We start from the raw sequence: 18937 nt of genomic DNA, 5'->3' as shown, positions 1-18937 counted from the left end.
CTAATTATCACGTCAACCTCTAAAATATGTTTTTTTTTTCTAATAAATACATACTTTCCAATTACTACTACGATACTAATGAAAACATTCATTATGCTTTAATACAGAAACTAAAAAAGGAGAAACTACTCTGTGCCTGGTCACTAAGTATTACAAATACTGTTTTACATTACTTAAATATTTGTTATTAAAATTTAAAGTAATATAAATCTGCTTTCTAATGCATATAATTATCAGGGAAATAGCAGGTTACTGAAAGGTTAGGTGAAACTGTTGACAAAATTAACATCGTAAAACTAGTTTCATGCACCAGTTTTGCAATGCAAATTAGGGATTGCACTGGTCATCGTACCGACACAGCAAAATACCTACAACAACACGCGAATTGCTTGTTCACAGCAAAATTTATCTAAAATAGTCGCACCTGAGTGGCGTGAAACTCCGCCCCGTATAAACTAAAATACACTTTAAAACTAGACAATGAATATTTGAAGGGAACTTGTACCGATTACACCTGAGCCAATTTAAATGAATTTGTATTCGTAATTGAATGCAAACAAATCGTTCGACCGTCATCGTTTTCTCAATGCAATGCAGAAGTCTTGTTTAAATGAAACAGAAAAGAATCATCTACTTGCCAATATTGTTTTATGCTTTGTACTTGAAGTCGACGATATTCAAACATAAACACACAAAAAATAAAACTTACCCACTGTCTTAATATTTTAAGACTATGGGTAAGTTTTATTTTTTGTAAAGTAATGTAATTTAAATTTAATACCACAAAAAACTAAACTTATAACAAGAAAACGATATAAACCCTTTCTATTCAAGATTTATATGTCAAATTCAACAATTGCGATATATTAAAAAATAACAAAGGCAACTACATTTCTTCTGAACATCTAAATTTCATTCCATTTCGAAGTCAGTTAAAAATCCTTAACCAATACATAATGAAAGTCGTAACAATAGATCGCTAAGAGCTTCCCCTCCACGGTATCCAATACAAACAGACAGACAGTCGGTGTATATAATAAAGTATTATTACTGTGACGTGAAGGACTATGCAAACATTTACTAGCTCGGTCGAGGATCTGACTAAATTTTACCGATGGTACCAATGTAAACACGTACGAAGTAGTTTCCTCACAATTTCATATTTCAAACATTGTGAGAGGAATAATTCTGAGGTATTTAAAACACAGCTATTAGCGGAATAAATCAAAATTGTCTAAATAGAATAGAATAGAATAGAATAGAAAATCATTTATTCAAATAAACTTACATTGAAGCACTTTTGAATAGTCATTACATTTTTTAACTACCGCTAAATAGAATAATAGTCCTAAAACCATTAATATATCACACGCAAATGTTTCACAAATAAAATAAAAGGAAAATTTTGAATTCAGTTGACAACTTTAAAATGGGAATAGATGTATTTGTTACAATAATATAAAAACTTAATAGTTACCTTTACACGACACGTTCTTTAAAGAGCGAACGCGCGGGAAACTTGGCGAGCGCAATCGTGAATGTCTTTTTTCATATTTTTTTAATATTTTACAAAGATTTATAAATGACCAATAGTTCTATAATTATATTCTTGATTCAGATCACTCCGCCGCGACCATCTTGTAATGACAAGTAATTGCTACAAAAATACGCTAAAGTACGCACGATAGAAGAGCGCGGGTATATGCGAGCTGATGGCGTGCGCGCGTTCGTTCTCGTTTTCTTTATCCACATTTACGTGCTCACTCTTTCCAGCGTGAAAGCCGATTCGCGAGTGAAAGAGCGTACGTGTAAAGGCAACTAATGACATGTCTAAATGTATGTATGTTTAATTTTACATGAAAATACGAATGAAAAAATGACTTTCAGAGAAAATTAATTTATTAATATGTGATTGACTATAGCGAACTACTTGAGGATTAATTTTACAGAGGTAGATTCTATAAGAAATAGTCCCTATTTCAGGCATCATGCAGTTGAGAAGGCAATGAAATTATGGGATAAGAAACCATAACATAATAACCTCCGGAATTGTATAGTAGAACGCTATAGTATAGTGGTATCATTAGTACATGATATATAACGTCCGTAATGCTGTTCATATATATTGACGACATTTATCATCAGGTGGTCAATCAGCGTAATTTCTACTCCAATTACATAAAGAATTAATTTAATTAACAGTGGTTAGAAATATATCTCATCTAAAAAATATACTACAGAAAATAATTACAATAAAATGACAATTAAAATAATTGAAAAATTAATTAATAAATAATTGCTATAAATAGGAACTTTTAAAATTATATAAATAGATTATTAGATACAAACAGATAATAGAATTTCAATATTCAATCAGTTAATTAAATTAATCATAATTATAATGAACAAGTATGTAGTAGATTAATTATTAATTAATAACTATTATTAATAATTTCAATATATTTTAAGGCCCCATGGAAGACCCCTTAGAATTATAATTATAATAGTAACGAAGCATATAACTTTTAAGTATTAAAGTATAATATACCCACTCAAAGTTATAACTTATTAACATCAAAATATTCAGGAACGTTACAAAATAACAAAAGATACTCTGTATACAACCATTTTATGAAAATTAATTTCATAAAGTGTTTTATACAGACTGGCTGTTGTCCGTAACTTTGTCTGTGTATAATTTGGATAATATTTATTTATGTAAAACGGACAACTTTGGTGATTAGTGTTAAAATTGTGAAGTATCTAATATTTTTTTCTACATAGCAATGCCACTGTTTATTCTTATTCATCGCCTTTCGAGGCCATATTTATCTACTGAATATAGCGTAATATTTAAAAAGTTAATATTGTCATATTAATAGGACTAGGATGTTATCTCAAAGGCCGTTTGACGGTCTACAAGGATTCTTCTGGTAATCGCCTACATATCTCAACAGTATCAAGTTATTCTGTGACGTCGGTGGTATTAGTTATTTATTTATAAACTCTTTATTGCACCTAGCATTTTACACAAGAATTATACAGAAAAGAGATATAGCTGTACAAAAACGCGGTCTTATCGCAAGCAATCGATCTCTCCCAGACGTAGGTAGAGAAAAAACAGCAACAAAATGCCAGTCAGTTATGCCATTCCTGAGAACTTGACATTTTGGTTCTCCTGAATTGACTGCATTACTCCCTTGATTTTTCGACATTCAATCAAAACATGCTAAATAAATTATCTGTGTAACGGCTGAAACAGGTGAGATCTAAACGACTTTATACAAAGTCGACCTCGTATAAAAATTGTCAATCCTTTTGTTAGTATAGGTAATGACGCTTTCAAAATACAAAGCAACAAACAGAAAGAGCATTATATAGTAATGTCAAGATGGAATAAGTGTAGGTCACTTAAGATACAATAAGCATAAAATTAGGTACTTTATGCTTATCTTATCGTCCTCGACTAGTGTCCTGCCAGCGTAGACAGGTACATGCTATTCCATTATACTTGTCATCAACTTAATTCATAGTAAAATAGAGTAACTCACCTTGCACTGTGGGAACTGCTCGGGGGGACGGCTGACTCTCCACCCTAGTAAAGGCGGTATACACACTAACGCACTCATAAGCCACACAGCAGCTATCATAAGCGCGGCTCGTGCTGGCGTCCGCTTTTTAAGGTAGTCCACGGCCTGTAGACAAAATTAAACACTCATAAAATATGTAAAATATACACAAATAAATTAATTAAAACGCGTAATAAATACTAATTTATTGCATTATTTATATACAAACTATTGCATATTGTATATTTGTATACGTTGAACTACTACGCATTTTTTTTAAAATTGAAATGGCAAATTATCTGATGTGCCACTAAGCGATAACCGTTGCTTATATACATGAATTACTACGAACATCAGGTTACTATGTGACACCCGTGATACCACTACATTTATCCAGCAAGTTCACTGTCTTTTATAGGCAGCAAGCTACTTAATAGATGAGACTAAGGTCGACTTAGACTAAGACGACTTTTTATAGTGTAGCTCTGAATATCATAGAAAAATAAATATAACCTAATCTTCTTGTCTATGCTAATATTATAAATGTAAATGTGAGACCATCTATTTATTACATTTTTGTTTCCGGTTTTTTTGACCATATGGCCACCAAAAGTTTTGAATATTGAAGAACATAAGCCTTTTTTCCTCAACCTATGAACAAATATCACAAATGCGTGGACTAAGTCAATTAGTAAACTACATTTTATTTCTTATTTTGGTTACAAGGCACAGCTATTACCTAAAATTAAGACTAAATTCACAATGTTGAACAAAATTGTCAAAGACAACGTTCGCAAAAAACACACACCTAAAAGAAACTAGATAAAATGCTAAAATTCAATTCCGTACGGTGTCAAGATGAATAATATGAGGGGTTGACAATTTTGTGCACAATATTTTCTGATTTTAAACAGAGTTGCTCCAAAATTTTGTTACCCAAAATACTTCATGTACAGTGAGAATGCAAGCGGCAATAAATTCCGTTATACAGCACATAAGATTTACAACTGTTCACTTTACGAGGAATGCATTTTCGAATGCATTTCGCAGGCTTAAAATTGTTTGGAACAGACCTAAATTTCAATCTTTAATATCAATCATCAATAATACGAACGGGGCGACAGGGAGAGTGATAAATCAAATCAAATCAAAATTAATTTATTAATGTAGGACATTTTAGTCCCTTATGGACGTAAAATTTAATTAATTAATTGTATTATATTTATATCCCTACCGTCCAGTTCAATATACAGGTTAAATTGAGAAGACCTGGTAAGAAACTATAGATTTTTTGAAGCTACTTTATTTACATTTAGAAAAATATTACTTACATAAACGACCAAGAGTGTCTTATATGAATAAACAATACACACTTTGACTTTTTGTAAAGAAGGTGAAAACGATCATATATCTTTCCTAATAGTAAATGATTATCATCACCAATGAACATCTGCAATACTAGAAGAATTGATAATTTATACCTTATAGAAAGAATGTAGTCTTAAAATTTTTGATATCATATCGGTTCGGAAACACTTCAGCTGAAATTGATTTCACGGTATGTTTCCATGTGGCAAAAAGTTTCTAAAAAAACGCACAGTGGTGGGCCGCGTCGGCTGAGATGGGCACAATGTAATTTTATTTGATCCTTTCTCCGTATTATCTAATGGTAACTCCTACAGTTACAAATATTCTTTTGATTTATATTATTAGAATGAAAAACAAGCTGAAGGACCACCTAATGGCAAGTGGCGAGCTTTACATATATTTATGCACAAAGAACGGGAATGATTTCACGTCATCATGTAACGCCTGTGATACCACTTCTACATTGCTATTAGAGATACAAACGTACCCTGCCATTTTAACTGCTATATGTATATACATATATGTATTGTATAGATAGCCATAGATTAATAGCTACCACAGAATATCCGTAGCTAATCATAAATAATAGTTTGACGACCTCGGTGGTCTAGCGGTCTAGTCTACCGCTTTACGACCGATGGTCGCGGGTTCGATTCCTCGCACGGCACAAACATTTGTATTCATGAGTATGATTGTTTATATCGGTCTGGGTATTTTCTATGTATAATATGTATGTATTTACGAAAAAAAAAAATCTATGTATTTGTATCAGTTGTCTAGGACCCATAACACAAGCTTTAGCTAGCTTAACTTGGATCTAGATGGCGCTGTGTGATTATTATTATTATTATTATTACATATATATATATATATTTATTATATCTCCCTGACGGGGGTAATTCAAACACGCGATTATTATTATTATTATTATATTATTATTATTATTATTAATCAACCTACTTTTTGGTATAACTCCTGTGGAACAAAACGAATCTTAAATTATTATTATTACATTATTTGTATCCTCTATTCGATTAAAATATCGCTTTAACGCTATAACTATCCTTTTCATTGATTTCTACATGCCAGTTATATACAAATATAGTATTTTGATATTATTCGCGTTACTAAAATGTTTACAAAAGCAAGGCTTCATTTCATAATACACATATACTGGGAATAATATATACATTATATGACTACATACTTATATTAGGGAACATATAAATCTCGTCATCAATTAGTTAATAAGCTAGTATATATAATATTATTCTGTTATGAATAATAAAAACTAACAAAAAATACAAAAAACTTATTAGCGTAAAAGCTTGTCACTTATAGAATCAACCTACTTCTCGGTTTTTCCCCTCTATAGAGTATCGCACAATCGCCTATACAAACTTTATTTCCTTGACATCAATCCATCTGGAAATATTGTGCGCTGAGTTTTTGTATTGACATATTACATTGCACTAGGTAGGTACTCCTGGTTTGTGATGTTATTACAGGTATATGACTGTATAAAGATTTCCTAAACTCAGTGGGTTGTACAAAGCAAAACCTATTTATTATGATTCATATAAAGCTACATTTTTAGACCCTCTGTTTTAGTGTAGAATTTCAAAACAGCGCAGTTATAATAATTTCTGCGATTTGGTGACTTCCTCGATGATCTACATGATCTACATGATGGTTTACATCCGATGGTCGCTGTTTCGATTCCTCGCACGGTGCAAACATTTGCATTAATGAGTATGATTGTATGTATTAGTCTAGGTGTTATCTACGCATATTATGTAAATACCTACATTACAAAACAATCTTTGTATTAATATCAATTATCTAGTGCCCATAAGACAAGCTCTGCTTAGCTTGCGACTAGATGGCATTGTCGTAATTATCCAGGGTTATTTATTTATGTATTCTGCGATTTGCATGTTTCTCTCTCCTAAATATTATAAGAAATTAAAAAACTATCTCAAGGCAACTGTTCAAATAATATCTATAGATACATTATAGAGCATTAGGTTAAGTAGCACTGATCTGAAATATCGATTTGGTATATGATTTACGCGATGTATTCTGATTACATTTGCCTCTGAATTTAGACACGTTTTGTGGCATAAGTGTAAAGCGATTGAATACTATAAAATCACTTATCTTTATATATGTGTTATTATCTTTATCTTTATAGATGGAAAGAGAGGAAGGGAAAGACCAAGACATCGCTATATCAAGCAAGTTAAAGAAAAAGTTGGAGTCGTGTCGTATCAACAGCTAAAAGATAGAAGATCGTGGAAGGTAGCCGGAGCTCCACCTACAAGAGAAAAGCTCTTAAATTATGAATGAATGTATCTCTATCTTTACAAAATAAATAAATAATAAACGGTCCCGGAGAGTTTCGATCTCAGTTGTCTAGCAGTTTAGCATCGCCGTACATCATATGTTTGCATATTTGATTCTTCGCACGGCAGAAACAGTTGTTCTTTCTATGAGTATGGTTGTATTGGTCTGGGTTTTTACTCTATATATTATATATGTATTTACAAAAAAAGTGTTTAAATATTTATATCAGTTGTCTAGTACCCACTACATAGACCCTGTGTAGCTAATATCTATATGGCGTTCTGTGAATTATTCAGGGTTATTATATAAAATGGGGTCAAGATATAGGATAAAGAAAGTTCTGAACAATACCCCAGGAAGAGGCAGTAATTAAATATCAATAAATATAGAACCGGTAATGTATTAAAATATAATGCAGATTTGACTATTACTGTTTTTTCGTATAATATTTAATATTCTCGTATAAATGTGCGTATACTAATTGATAAATAATCGTGTTCTCTAAATCAGTAAGAATGTAATATTATGTTTTACTTTATTTTATAAATTACAAGACAAGTTATTACTTACTCGTATTTAATGAGTTGAGTTTTATTAAGTTTTACTTTTAGGTCTTTACTAAGTAACAAAGATGTTATAAGGTAATTTATAATATAATAATTTTCATCAGTAGTTTAAATGATTTCATTATATAAATTAAATAAATAGAATCTACATCATTTATCACTATCACTTTATAATATATTTACGTGATAATTATTAAACTCGTGACACCTCATTATTTGTACCACAATTAAGGGTAAGCTGTTCGATCTTTTGAATGTTCCGATTGAGTTACATGCCGTTATGATCAAATGGAAATCATATTAAACCCGTTTTACGGATCAACAGATTTAGGTAACATGTAATTATAGTATCATTTGCGTTACTTCACTGATTTCAAATGGATCCAATAGTTTATGCTAAACTGACAGGTTAAATAAGTTTATTTCATAATTTATCATTTATTTAGCTGTAATTTTAGATGAAGTAAAATACAGCCAAAAATGATTTTTATAATCAGCTCACATAAGAATTTTAATTAAGTAATGATGGAATGAACTATGGAAAGTCATGTCAAATACCAACACATAATACCAATTATTAAAAGAAGATTTGTAAATAAGTTTATTTATATTCATGAACAGATGCTGCTTGTAGAGGCTGGTCCGTTCTGATAACAATGATTTATTTTGTTATTCAAGTAACTATTTAGTTATGTCAACTTTGCAAATTGGCAGTTTGTGATCACAGAAAATTTTAAATTGTGATGTTGAACAATATTTGTTAAAATAAAGCAACATGCTAGTTTATTCCTCATTCTTCTTCTGATGAGTCTGCGTTCCGAATGAGTGGTAGTTTAATAATGTATGACACCTTAGTTTTCAGGAATTGCAATGCATGAAAATGGCGTTACATGATGCCGTGAATTTCTTGGTTTCTGTTCATGTATAAGCGACTATTGTCATACGGCTTGTTTACAATTCTAGTTACTCAAAAAAATATCCTCAGGACTTTTTTAACATAATTTTGAGTATGACATCCAAATCGAAATGCAAAAATTCTAACTGTTGACTGTAGGACCAAAAATAAACACGTATTGACGGAACACACGGAATTTGTTACATCCATTAAATCAATGGTGCTGTTCAATTGTTACCAATTTTCAACAAATAGACCATCAATTTTTGGCAAACTTAAAATATTACGTTTATACCATGGCAATAAATTCAATATGACCATGTATATAGGTCGTTTGATACAAAAACACTTAACGCTCCTGTTAAATTACAGTTATTAAATGTTTACGATACATATGCATCAGGAATTCGTCCGCAATAAAATTTGATCATAAAAGTACGTACGTACAGCGTTCATGAGTGCAACAATGTATAATTAATTATCCAGTATGTTATCTAATGTAATCTTATGGGTTGCTAAAGTCGTTTATTTTGGAATATATTGCATTAAAGTTATAAATACGAGTAGGACCATTAAAAATTCCTAGTCTATACTTTGAAGTAAATGTTTACAATTGTTCCATTTTTTCAAGGTTTTTATGGCATAAATAGTCACAAACAATCACATGTCGATGTCGACTTCACACGTAATTCAAATTAATAAATACGTACATAGTATTACATGTGTTTTTTTTATATAATTGGCTGATTTGTGGGAATCACCGCGTAAAGTGAAATTCCAGACCACAGATGTTGATACACTAGTATAAGGAAAATATAATTTATCTAGTTATTTTGGAAGCAGCAATAACTATGTTCTGTAATGATTAAAGTTTTGTTAAAAAGTAACTGATGCCAGTTTTTTTTGGGAAACTCTGCAATCGGTAGTGCAAATTGAAAAACGTAACTTACTAACAGGACGGTCGGGTCGATGTATTCGGTTGAGTTCATAAGTTCTTGGCATTTTTAACAGCCAAAATAGAACAACTAGGAAATTTATAAAAGTTTAGATTAAGGAGTGTCTTCCAAATGAAACTTATATATAATATAGTAAAATATATCGCTTAACCTCGTTGATAACTGCTGACTACATCACATGATGTAATAATAGTCTCCAAACTTCGACAACAGTTCATGACAGTTCTCTATATCAATCTCTATTTCCAGATCATTTCTTCCCAAATTATAGCAATGAATTCGGCTAAGTAGAAAATGATTACGCTCTATGAAATCAGCGACAATATTTAAATTTTAGGGCTCAAATATTTGTTATTAGAAATATTAACAGAAACGGAACAAATTCTAGTATATAATTGGTCTCAGAAGATTGTAGACCACCTTCATTTTCTGTAACTATATATAATATTTTTTAAGTACTTTGGTAGCAAATGTAATTTCCCGTGCCACGTCTCTCTTTTTTAATTTTACTAAAGCCGCTGCATAAATTTTTGTATTCCTACACCCAACAAATCAATATGCAGTGATCATCAGTTTCTTGTTCTTATGCGAGTAAAAATAAATTTTACAAGTGCTCATGTTAAGATAAGTTTATTCCAAGAATAAATTATAATAAAATCAAGAGTCTTATAAATTTGCCAGTCACACCTACATATTTGCATTTTATGAACCACGTGTCACTCAATATTATGCAAGTGGCTGGTACGTACCGTGGGTGACAACTTGCAAACTCGCTCAACAATTTTTCCCTACTTGTTTATTCGTGACTACGGATATATGATTGGCAACCTTATGTCTTACATGCAGGAAAACTTCTATTTTGTGACAATGCAAAAGTTCAAGGGTTCAGTGTTCCGTTGTCGCCTGTTCTATTTGAGTTGTTGAGTCTCAGTTCAACGTTTCGTTCGGTGGTGAACTGAAAACAAATTTCTGGAAATCTAGTGAAAAGGAATTTAACTGTATAATTATATTTTTACAGTAAAGTAATAGAATTTTAATTAAAAACATATGAGGTGATCTGTTAACATTTTTATGTTTATAGTTTTGTAACTTTAACTCCTTATAATAATAATATTTAAAAAAATTTTCATAAATTGCAAATTACAGAGACTAAAACTTATAAGAGCAAAATTAGAACATTATTTATAGTAGTAACTAACCACCACACCAATAAGAATAATAATACGTTACGTTCCGTAATTGCACATCTAATATTTTTATTTAAAAATAATACATTATTTCTTTTGTATGAAAATATATATTCTAACACTGATGTATGAAGTGGCTATACCCACAAGGCACAAAAGTTGCTGAACTGTAAATATACCTTCAGAAAAGTTTCCCGAAGTCACAATGAGTTTGGAAACTCGAAGTGACGACAGGTATACGTATTAACTGTGCTCGGAGCTTTTCAGAGCTTCGGACAAAACAAGAAGATAATTTATTAGGTGATATAATTATAATATTGATAATATTTATTTTATTATTAAGTAGATACATTTTAATTTCGTAAGTTCGATTTTTATATTAGAATAAAAAATGTCCTTGGTAATAACAAAAAATTCTGTAATATTTTTACATACGCCTCCCCTCAAACTACGGAGAAGAGTACTGGTAGTCTGAGATAATACATCCGTGCTAATAAATTTCAATTGGTTCAAATAAAATGGCGCTTTCTCGACGCCTTTAACTCGAGGGCACACTGAATCTTCTCTTCCGACCATCCGAAATAACAGTCCATCATTCTGAATGGCAATCTTCTACAAGATGGGCTGTTTTTTTTTCAATGTAATTCCATGTGATAACAGTCTCAATATTTTTTCACGATCGCATAAGTATAAGCATAGCATATATATATATATATATATATATATATATATATATATATGTATGTATTATGTCTACCACTATTTCATTAAATATACGTCTTATCGTGTCACCTTCAGCGGCGAATATTAAAACCAATGAATATTATGCCTGTCAGTTTAGTTACTGTTTGATCACTACTAAATAAATGTTGTATATTAAAAATATGTAAGAAGACAGCATGTATACAGGTCTCTATTTTTGCTTGCCGCCTCTCCATGGACCGCCATAAAGAATAGTCCCCTACCAGATGTGCCCATTGACTGTTTGCAATATATTGAGGTCATGCCATATATACTCTGCGCCGTATGGCATGTTACAAGCTATAGTTGCAATTTATATTTTTTTGATTGAAGCTTTGTGAAAGACCTATATATGTACGTTTTAGTGGTTCCTATTCCTATCTATATATTAGCTCTGTATTGCATGCACTAATTGTATATTACAAAGATTGTAATTTACAAATTTAAGTGCAAAAAGCTCAAGACAGCTTCTCACAAGATTTTTTTTCTAGGCAAGCTTTAGATAGAAAAGATAAGACAGTAGTAAAAGCCCATCACGGTTTGATGCTTGGAGTATGTATGTATGTAGATAACAAAAATAGACAGACAAAAAAACGCTCAAGAATATTTCTGTACCCATTGTATGTGCTAAAAGTAAATATATATATTGCAAACTTACTGTCCCATTGCATTACATCGAAACTTACGTAATTAGATATCGCCATAACAATTTAACCCGAACTTATTTCTGCTCTCAGCGCCCACTAACTCAGTTTGCGAGTACAAATTTCCCCGGCGTGCCTAACATTTGGCCGTCAACATTTTTACGCCTTTCAGCAAAAAAACTTAGCTGATCGTCGAATATAGGTCGTCTAAAATAACCCCGTTTTTAGGAGTTTCGTTGTAATAGTTTTGTAGTTTGCTAGCATTTATATGTATTTAGTGGGAATAGCAAGATTTGATTCTATAAGTATCGAACATCGTTGCATTGGTTAAACTTAGTATTTAACCTGTTTTAAATAGTGATCATAATAGACTTTCACTGCCGATATTAACCGCTCTGGTTGTTTATGCTTTGAACACAACGTAAGTATTAAAAATTTCAACTTCTTGATGTTAGTACTACAAATAACAAATAAATGGCTGATGGTCTATAGCCCAGATATTATTTTTTAATTATTTAAGTTCACACTAGTTGTGCCCGTAGTTTCATCCGCATACAATTTGTATTACTGTAAAGTTTCATCAAAATCAGTTCCGTAGTCATTTTCTCAAAAACTAACAAACGTCCATCCATCCATACTAACAAACTTTCGCGTTTATAATATTAGTAAGATATACAACTGAGTCTAGGTTGTTTATATTAGATTGCTATTGGAAGACATGTACATATATCCTATTTTGTAACGTTTAAATCACATTTTTTTTATATTTGTGTATCTGTACACATTAAAGATAATTATTACTATTATCGTACAGGTAATTTACATAATTTTATGGTTTTCACCATCCTATGTATTAATCCAGGCAATTATCCAAATATAATTCCGTGCAACCGTTAAAGCGTGATTAAATAACAAATATCCTAATTCGTTATTGACTTTCACATTTATAATAGGATTGGATCATGTTCAACTATATTATATTAAATAGTCACATATTTATAGCCACACATAAAGTACTTATAGCTTACAAGAGACCCATAAATGCCGTATATTCCACAGTGTATGTTAGTCTGAGTTACTACTGCTTATTTTTTAAATATTTTTCATATTAAATTATTTACTTGTAAGAAATTCTAAATCTAATATGTTATGAGAATAGTAAGTATCAATGAAAGATAATGTCATAATTCATATTTTCAAATATAATATTATGTACCTACTGTATAATATTAATAGTAATATACCTACTCTAAATTACTGTTTTTAATGATAAACAATATTTATATAATTTACCAATTCTATATCAATTTTGACTTCTATTTTACAAATTATTCATATTATGCTAATTAAATAAAGAATTTATTTTCAGTACAAATATTTAAAGAATTTGTTTTATTACAAAACAGATACTCGTATTTAAAACAATTCAATAAAATATTTCTGAAACTATGTGCTGAAAAATAGTACAATATATATGTGAAAAGTTATATGTACATTATAAATAAAAATAAAGCACGCTTTTTTTCTTTTATGTGTCAATATAGAATGGAATCGCATCTAAACTAGTTATATTCTTCAGAAAGCACGTATGATACCATGATACAACTGCAGCAAGATGGGACTACTGCCTGCTAATTTAGACTGTGACGTTAGTTTGCATAGCTCTTTATAGACGATTTACATAATAGGAGCTTCGGAGCCAGGAATACAGGGTTTGACACAGTTCTACAACTGACAATCATGAACACCACATTTGCGGAACTTTGTGTATAATTTATTAATAGATCTATTTTGTTTGTTTTGTATTAATACTAACTACATATTATTCCGATATACTGAGTGTATATGAAAAATGTCATGCATATTATGAGATAGACGACTATCTAGGTCTAGTGGTTTATTACTTCCACTTACACTCAATAGGTTGTGAGTTCAAATGGCAACACAAAAAAAAACTTTGTAACTATTTGTATTTTTAATAGAATGTCCGATGGATCAAACATCAAAAATTATTCGAAGAGACGAAGCCAGGATCCCTCGTGCCAGGTTTGATATAAATATACGAAATATAATCATGACTCATATCTCTCGATGTTTCGACTAGGTTGCACTAGCCGTGGTCACGATCTAACTGGTGAAACAGCGATTTCAATGTTTGTTTAAAATACATATAAATATTAAAAATTGTAGTAACCTCGAAAATTTAAAAATAAGTATATTAATAAAGTTGTGAGTAAATAAATTGTGACGATTATAAAGAACAGAAAATGATCTAAATGAACAAATTCTTTTGACTCAAATCAAAATATCTTTATTTATGTAGATCTAATACAGTATCTTATGATATATTTTATATTGATATATCAAATCTATAGACTTTGATTGTTCTTCATAACAGTTTTTATTTATGTTATAATTATTTTTCTGTATGACCATGTTGTTATAGCAAATCAGTCGATGAAGGTGCCGAAGTAATGAATTGTTTTTGCTTGTTCGTGTACGAAATGAGGTATGGGTACCAATCGAGGCGTTTATTGTAAATGGTATAAGATAAAACTAAAAGCATTCAACAATAATATGGACCCGTGTGTATAATAATATTACGGTTTTGGAGTTACATGACGGATACATGGAATTATATGTGGATGTGCTGTTACAACATTTATTATGTGTCAACTAACTAAGGTCTAAGTACTAAGTATGAGACATTCTGGCTGCGTGCCGTGGTACTTACCAACGGAATAACTATAAACTATACTTTTATTTTATTGTAATTCATATACATTATAAGAAACATTTTAAGTTAATTTTATAACATCACAAACCGCGTCAAATATCTGTAAATCCTTCTGTAGCTCTTTGGTCTTTCTTTTTTGTTATTTCCATAATACATATACGTATGTTACGTGACATTAGTCTCGATTTAATTTTACAGATATCATTTCAATCTCGTACCACAGAGGTATTAATTTTTACCATTTCATACATCAGTATTTAAATTGCAATAATATTTACGCAATTATAAAATTCTGTTGAACAAATGCAGTTTTTAACAGCTTCAAATTAGAAACAGATTTCAAATTAGATTTCATTCTAAAATTGCTAATTTGTATTCTTTTGCATATTTTTAACATCTCTATATAACATTTTCGAAAAATTATAGTTAGAGAGTATTAATATTAATATTAACAAATAATAATCCATACTAATATTATAAATTCAAAAGTGTATCTGTCTGTCTATTTGATATCTTTTACGACTAAATGTCTGAATGGCTGAACAATGGCACTTATATTTTGTCTTAAAATATATTCTAAAAGTGCATGAAAAAGTTCGTGCAGACGAAGTCGCAGTTAAAATATAGTAAGTACCTAATATGAACGATCTCCGTGAAATTTGAGTTTGACCTTTTGACCTTTAGCATTTTATATACCTGTATAAGATTTTACCACATCCGATTTATTATTCCCTCCACATCTCGCTGGCACCCTGCCTCGACTGTGTTTAATTGATTCCTCACATATACTGTGTGTATCCGCTGAGAAAATAACGTTCTCCCGGTATATGTAATTGTCGCACGTGATAAAACGTTTGTCGCTCGAGATCCGTCTTTGTGGAGGATAGGATAGGAATGGACTGGAATTAATGGAAATAATAATAATAAAGCGTCACTATTGTTTCCCGAAATTGTAGTCAGAGGCTTGTCACCGGCTAAGATAGTGGATGCAACATATAAAACAAACAAATTAATAACAACATTACGCTCGGTTTTATCATTTCATTTTAACTCAACATGGCAGAAGGCGATCCTACGACCATCTTCAAATTAATGTGGTTTTAAACCATATAGTGTCGGCTAGATTCTAACTTTCAGCGCACTTTGCTTAGTAATCCACTAGGTCCCGACGCTCTTAGTATCTCTCTGAGTAAAGTTATTGCATGAGTATAATAAACTAGACAATCTTCATTTTGGTTTGTAACATTTAAAGAAACTAAACACTTAAAGAAACAATAAGACAAAGTATTCAAATGAAATCAAACCAAAATATTTTTAGTCATATAAGTCTATTACAGACATAATCTGTATATATTTATAAAAATACAGATTATTCTTTAAATTCAAATTAGAGAGAATAGCATGACCATAAACATACGCTATTGCAATTTTGTTAAAAGAAAAAGTCGAATAAATATATTCATAATAATTTTATTATACATATATAACATTTAAACATTAGTGCTAGCTTAGCGCCTACACACGCTCTATAACTAAACATAGATGTTAACAATTTTATTATATTAATAGAATCAGTGCGAAGTAACACGCGATTAAGATATTAACATAATTGATGGGCTAAATGTAATAATAACTGTAACAATTATTTCATATATGACTAGAATAGAAATAAGTGGTAACAGTAGCGTATACACATGCATGAACAGCACTATGGCAACATGACATTAACATAAAATATGGATATCACTTTGAGAAAGACTGCCCTACCTCATCTGTGCGGTCTTTTAAATTATTTAAATCTCCCGTTTAACCAGGATAATCCCGTAAAACATTGTCACTCTGTATTAATTTCCCCGAAGCAATAACAAAAGAATATTAAAATAAGATTGGAAGTGACTTTAAGCGCGCTGAAATAAATCTAATATTTTTATAATCCCCTTAAACTTTATATACATTTAATTAAAAGTTTCCATTTATAACCTACCAGGCTCGAAAGAGTCGGTGTTTGAGTTATGCCAAATTGGATCAGGTTTTAGGATTCCGTATCGACATGATGATGAGATCTAAAGAGTACCCGCGGCTGTTACGTCATTATGTACTTTATACCATAATTTAGTTATCCTTTAAAAAAATAGAATTAAAAACTACAAATATAGGTATATTCATTTACATACGAATAATTTTCTAAACTAAAGTTTACATTTCTTTAAAAGTTAAATTGTTATTCAACTTTAAGAAAAAATAAAACACCAACTTTATCACCATGGGGATGCAGTATTGTCGCTTTACTTCCCTCAACTTTGTGCATAATTACAAAAATAATATATAAAAATAAATTAATTTATAACAATACTTTTTAATATTTAAAATAATCTTAGTAATGCGGTTATGATTTAATATAGATAATTGGTGATATTTAAATATTAAAGAATGGTTACAGAACTCTAATAATTATTATTCGCCACACACTTGACCAGTTTTACTTTATAGGTTGTAACAAGTTGATAAGTTTTTAATACGATCAGAAGTTGAATAGGTGCTAAATCTTCAAGCACCTTGGTGATAGTAAAATGGTGATGAAAAAGTTAGGTTATAAACATTATACCGACTGCAACCAGCGACTGAATCTGTTAAAAGTTTTTATCCGTTTTAAAAAGGAAAAGATATTCAGTCAATACTGTGCATTGATTATTTCTTAGCTAAAAACTATAATTATATTTCTTTTCCAAAATAAACACAAATTTAGGCACATTTAAAATGATTTATTTTTAAACTTTCGTATTTAATGCACATCATTAAATATTAATTAGTATGGAATCCAGAGATACATTACTTCAAAAAATGTTTTTTTTATTGGTTTTGGTAACATCAGTTAATAAATGCACAGATACATTGAGTGTTGTGTGTCGCAATTTCTCGTTGGACAAGCTAGTAACAGTAGTCCGTCACTAGATTGCGAATTTCTACTAAGAAAAAACTGGTAGCACCTATTGACGTCGACATCGATATATATCATATAGATACTTCTATTTACTATAAAATTATTCGTGTTAAGATCCAATTAACAATATAAATAATACAAATTACCTTATTAGAGCTCACTTGTTTTCTGTACAACCACATTTACCATAACTGATTACTATTCGAAACGAGTCAACAACGCGGTACAGCACCCGTTTTCTGAAAACAAGTGATTTTTCCTGTATTGTTGTTATAATGTGAGAAAATTCTTTAAAAGTTTTTTTCATATAATAAAATTTTTAGAAAGAAATATATTACTTATTTACATACGTAATTGGAAAACCTTAATTCCATAAACTCACATACGACTACTACAATAACTAGGAGACTGTCCGCATTCACTTCTTCAGTTCTTCACGATGTGACTTCAGTGAATCACGATGACGATACAACGGTCTAAATAGTATATTAGAATAACCCAAATATAAAACTTTTTATACGCCATACTTCGAAAAATATTCGCCTAGACCACAGATAACGTAATCCTAAACATTCTGTATAACGCATGAATATGTAATATGTTCAACATATTGTTACTAATAATATGTAAAACCTCGTATAAATGTCATCACTGATATCTATTATTAAAAGTTGTCTCCCGCTTGTCTTACTTACAATGAAGTAAATTACGTAAGTTCAGCATTCAATACAACAGCTATAGTCAATAAAATGCTTCTGATTACCCCCCTTGGGACTAGATACAATTGTGAGTATTAGTATATATTTTCCTCCATACATAGTTTGAATAGCTAACAGAACAGTACCAACGGAACTGCGAGAAATTTCATGTTTACAAAACTCAATTTGAACTATCTGTGTGCTGGCTTTATTCTACTCACTTCCTTGGCTTCTGTTATATTTCTTTATATTTCAATTCAATACATCAAGACGGCAGCCATAGGATTTG

The 18937-nt window shown here is 30.5% G+C and overlaps 1 protein-coding gene across 2 annotated transcripts in view; it reads right to left on the bottom strand.

Moving 5' to 3' along the window:
- Positions 1 to 18937, bottom strand: part of LOC131841234 (alpha-2Db adrenergic receptor) — a 268521-nt gene that overhangs the window by 175270 nt on the left and 74314 nt on the right. For both annotated transcript variants that reach the window (XM_059189513.1, XM_059189514.1), the window contains exon 2: positions 3552 to 3695. In XM_059189513.1, coding sequence (XP_059045496.1) covers positions 3552 to 3695 — 144 coding nt within the window. The remainder of the gene's footprint in view (positions 1 to 3551; positions 3696 to 18937) is intronic.

Source organism: Achroia grisella, unplaced genomic scaffold, assembly GCF_030625045.1.
Source record: "Achroia grisella isolate CSIRO2021 unplaced genomic scaffold, CSIRO_AGI_Agris_v1 utg1576, whole genome shotgun sequence".
Taxonomy (NCBI): domain Eukaryota; kingdom Metazoa; phylum Arthropoda; class Insecta; order Lepidoptera; family Pyralidae; genus Achroia; species Achroia grisella.
The sequence above is the reverse complement of the archived record's forward strand: the minus strand, read 5'-3'. Positions and strand labels throughout refer to the sequence as shown.